The 4,809-nt window shown below is 39.8% G+C and overlaps 1 protein-coding gene across 1 annotated transcript; it reads left to right on the top strand.

Annotated features, from left to right (window-relative positions):
* Positions 1 to 3,234: 3,234 nt before the first annotated feature.
* On the top strand, positions 3,235 to 4,405 carry LOC107576094 (adenylate cyclase type 2-like). Its single transcript, XM_016262355.1, has 3 exons — positions 3,235 to 3,646; positions 3,793 to 3,925; positions 4,133 to 4,405. The coding sequence occupies exons 1-3, from the start codon at positions 3,447 to 3,449 to the stop codon at positions 4,403 to 4,405; spliced, it is 606 nt and encodes a 201-aa protein (XP_016117841.1). The 5' UTR covers positions 3,235 to 3,446.
* Positions 4,406 to 4,809: the final 404 nt, after the last annotated feature.

Genomic DNA, 4,809 nt, shown 5'->3' with positions numbered 1-4,809 from the left:
GTCTGTGGTCATGAAGTCTTTTGAAAAACTGGTGCTGGCCCACCTGAAGGACATTACTGGACCCTTGCTGAATCCTCTTCAGTTTGCCTACAGAGCAAACAGGTCTGTGGACGATGCAGTCAACATGGGACTGCATTATGTTCTGCAACATCTAGAAAGACCAGGGACTTATGTGAGGATCCTGTTCGTGGACTTCAGCTCGGCCTTTAACACTATCATCCCAAACCTCCTCCTGCCCAAACTAACTCAGCTCTCCGTGGCCACCTCGAAAATACACATCCAGCACCCGTATAATCAGCACTGGAGCTCCTCAGGGTTGTGTTCTCTTCCCACTGCTCTTCTCCCTGTACACCAATGACTGCACATCTAAAGACCCCTCTGTCAAGCTCCTGAAGTTTGCAGATGACACCACACTCATCGGCTTCATACAGGACGGTGACGAGTCTGCTTACAGATGTGTTCCCATAGCGTCTTTAGCAAGACACAGTACGAGAGCAGTATTGACAGGGAACGTACATGGTACGTACACGGTTACTAACATAACGTCGGTTCCCTGAGATACGTGAACGAGTACTGCGTTGCTAGCCGTGCTATGCAGCCGCATGACTCAGTCATTGCTTCAGTCAAAGCATCCTGAGAATCCTGTGGCAAACGCCCGCTTATATAGCCAGATGGCCCCGCCCATTCTGGCGGGCTTTGTCGCCATTGGTTCATTTTTAATACACTGCACGAACCAATGGCCGTGCAGTTTCACTGCGTGATTGAAAAAGGCTTCAGTTCAGGAGAAAATAGTATTTTTCCCATAGCGTCTTTAGCAAGAGGCAGTACTCATTCCTGTATCTCAGGGAAACAAGGTTATGTTAGTAACCGAGTACTTTTTGTCATGTCTATGTCTATGAACTTTATGCAACTATGCAGTGACTACCAATGACAGGCTAGTGCAGGGGTGGCGAACGTCGGTCCTGGAGAGCCGCAGCCCTGCAGAGTTTTGCGTCAACCCTAATCAAACACACCTGAACAAGCTAATCAAGGTCTGAAGGGTTACTAGAAAGCTACAGGCAGGTGAGTTTTAATTAGGGTTGGAGCTGTACTCTGCAGGGCCGGAGTTCGCCACCGCTGGGCTAGTGCATTATAGGCAATTTAATTTCCAGAGTACTCATTTTTTTTTTTTTTACTACATTTGAGGTAGCTGACCTCTATGGTGGAATCATAATTGTCATGAAACCTCACTATTGGCTGGCGGATTGATTGATTGATTGATTTTTTACAAAATCTATTGACTGGAAAATTCTTAACAGGGGCCATGATGAAATTACATAACCTTTTAAATAACCATTACATTGGTAACATGCCTGTAAGATGCTTTTACATGAAGTTAGCCAGGTTTTGGACCAGATCATACTGTAAATTATGCAATTGATGTGTTTCTTCACTTATTTCTTTGCACTTTATTTGTTCAGAAGACTGTGTCTCCAAAAGTAGAAATTTTGAATAATGTTCTCACTGCTGAGAAAATTCTTGAATAAATTACAAAATCGTATTGATCAGGATCTGTTAAGTTCAGATCAGTTTCGCTATAGATCTTACTCTCTGTTGTAACTCATACCCCCGGTTTCACAGACAAGGCTTAAGCCTAGTCCCAGACTAAAATGTAAGCCTGCGCTGTTTCAACGGAAAGAAACTTGCACTGACTGATCTTAAAATATACATCAGTGCCGTTGTTTTGTCTCAAGATGCACACCAGTAATGTTTTTTCTAAGTCAAGTCAAATCAAGTCACCTTTATCTGTAAAGCACTTTATACAATACTGGTTGTGTCAAAGCAACTTTACAGTGTTAAACAGGAGCATAGTTTGTTAATGATGCAAGAAAACAATAACAGAGTAATTTGTCCAGCTAAAGTCAGTTCATTGTTGATTCAGTGATGTCCTCATCCAGTTAAGCTCTCTTCCAATAGTGTCTGTGCAATCAGTCAAGCGTCCCCAACTAAGCAAGCCAAAGGCAACAGTGGCAAGGAACCAAAACTACATCGGTGACAGAAATGGAGAAAAAACCTTGGGAGAAACCAGGCTCAGTCGGGGGGACAGTTCTCCCCTGGACTGACGAAACGAGCATGGTGTGGTTTAATTCCAGGCTGCAACACAGGTGCAGAGGACTTGTCTGTTTCCGGTGGTCTTTTGCCGATGGTTGTCTTCACAGGGGATCTGTCTCTGGGGCGCATCTAGTTGATAAGGCACATTTATAAAAATCACTTAAATGTCTTAATTGAGCTATGGCCTAATCCTGGATTAGTCTAAGCCCTGTCTGTGAAACCAGGCCTTAAACTACTAAAATCCCACTTACAAATCACTTGTGACTGATCACAAAACTGCAGTTTAGAATGTGCTAGATGTAAATGTAAATTTTGTCCCCACATGATGCAATTGTATGGCATCAGAAGTCATAATATAGCATAAGAAACTCAGGGCCTACTTTTGTTGTGCTATGGTGCTACTTTTATCATGCTTTTTTGGAACTCGAAATCCTGCTCAAATATGTTGTATGGAAAAGAGCAGCTATGACATTGTGTTAAGTGTCTTATTTTATGCTCTAAGGAAGAAAGAAAGTCATGGCTTTAGAGCAACAGGATGAGTAAATTATACATTTTTATCAGGATCATGGTCACCATGCTCACTGATGCATCTCTTGCAACTTGTGAATTGGAGTGACAAAAACAACATTCAAAAGGTCATGCCTTTTAAAAGGTCAAAGCCATGTCTCGTCTAAATGTGTTTCTAATCGTGTTATGGTATAAGGTTAAATCGATGCTCTGATGTGTGATGGGATGTGTTATTTCCTTCCTTTTCTTTATAGGAAAGTGCGAGACGCCACAGTAGTGGATATTAACATGCGAGTGGGTGTTCACTCTGGAAATGTTCTCTGTGGTGTGATTGGCCTCCAGAAATGGCAATATGATGTCTGGTCACATGATGTAACTTTAGCCAATCACATGGAAGCAGGTGGTGTACCTGGGTGAGCGATTGTGGGGTTTTTATTTAATTGTATGCTTAATTTTTTTTATTAAAGCTATTCATAATCATTTTCAGTTTGTAGAAGATGTGAAATTGTTAAGAATCTTTTGAGAAAAATTTTTATCATGCTTTTTTGGAACTCGAAATCCTGCTCAAATATGTTGTATGGAAAAGAGCAGCTATGACATTGTGTTAAGTGTCTTATTTTATGCTCTAAGGAAGAAAGAAAGTCATGGCTTTAGAGCAACAGGATGAGTAAATTATACATTTTTATCAGGATCATGGTCACCATGCTCACTGATGCATCTCTTGCAACTTGTGAATTGGAGTGACAAAAACAACATTCAAAAGGTCATGCCTTTTAAAAGGTCAAAGCCATGTCTCGTCTAAATGTGTTTCTAATCGTGTTATGGTATAAGGTTAAATCGATGCTCTGATGTGTGATGGGATGTGTTATTTCCTTCCTTTTCTTTATAGGAAAGTGCGAGACGCCACAGTAGTGGATATTAACATGCGAGTGGGTGTTCACTCTGGAAATGTTCTCTGTGGTGTGATTGGCCTCCAGAAATGGCAATATGATGTCTGGTCACATGATGTAACTTTAGCCAATCACATGGAAGCAGGTGGTGTACCTGGGTGAGCGATTGTGGGGTTTTTATTTAATTGTATGCTTAATTTTTTTTATTAAATCTATTCATAATCATTTTCAGTTTGTAGAAGATGTGAAATTGTTAAGAATCTTTTGAGAAAAATGATAGTAATTGCAAGTTCTTGATGAATAGCCGAGTCCACATCACCTCAGTGACTCTTGAACACTTGAATGGGGCATATAAGGTTGAAGATGGAGATGGCCAGGAACGTGAAACTTATCTAAAAGAGCATGGAGTTGTAACCTACTTAGTGATCAACCCAAAGGTATGAAGAACAAATAAACAGTCGCTGTTGTTTCTTTCAAGTCTAAAGCATTCTTTCAAAACCTAGCCATTATTGGCGATGCTGCTGTCATTATAAAATCTTGTGGCAATATATATCATGTTGCTAAGTTGTCCAAAGTACTTACAAAATGCAGCCGAGTAGGTTAAGTGAAGTTTGTCTAGACTGCGGTCAATTTTTTTTTTTTAGGCAGAGAGAAAAAGTCCTCAGCATCACTACAGACCTAGACACACCATGGATGGGGCTAAAATGAGAGCTTCAGTGAGGATGACCAGATACCTGGAGTCATGGGGTGCAGCCAAGCCTTTCGCCAACCTTCACCACAGAGACAGCATGACCAATGAGAACGGAAAAATCAACACTGCTGTGAGCTTTCCCATGAGACACTATGAACTCTACAATAGTGGTTCTCAACTGCCCTCTCTTTTTTTTCTCCTTTTTTTTCCAGGGTCTAGATTTTAGAGTGGAGAAGTTAAACTGCTTAATGTACAAAAGTAAATAAAAATGTCCTTAAATTAATATTAAAAATATATTACAAATGACCAATTGACACTTTTGAGAATTCATAAATAGCAGCAGAAGATTCCTTCTAGGTAAACACTTGGTAAAATTAATATACAAGTGAGGTAAATCAGCCTTTAATGTTAATAACAAAAATAAATAAATAAAAGTACTATTGTAGCGATGTACTTATATAGTTAGTTTCATCCATTTCCAGTTCAAGACCCACCAGTCCCATATGCAAATGTAATATATGTACATATAGTATGCTTCCATATATGAAATAGATTGTCACATGAAGTAAAAACATATGAAACCTATTAGTAATTAGACATTTTTTATATATTAACATTATATATATATAT

The sequence above is a fragment of the Sinocyclocheilus grahami genome, unplaced genomic scaffold (assembly GCF_001515645.1).
Source record: "Sinocyclocheilus grahami isolate Dianchi unplaced genomic scaffold, SAMN03320097.WGS_v1.1 scaffold3204.1, whole genome shotgun sequence".
Classification (NCBI taxonomy): domain Eukaryota; kingdom Metazoa; phylum Chordata; class Actinopteri; order Cypriniformes; family Cyprinidae; genus Sinocyclocheilus; species Sinocyclocheilus grahami.
The sequence above is the reverse complement of the archived record's forward strand: the minus strand, read 5'-3'. Positions and strand labels throughout refer to the sequence as shown.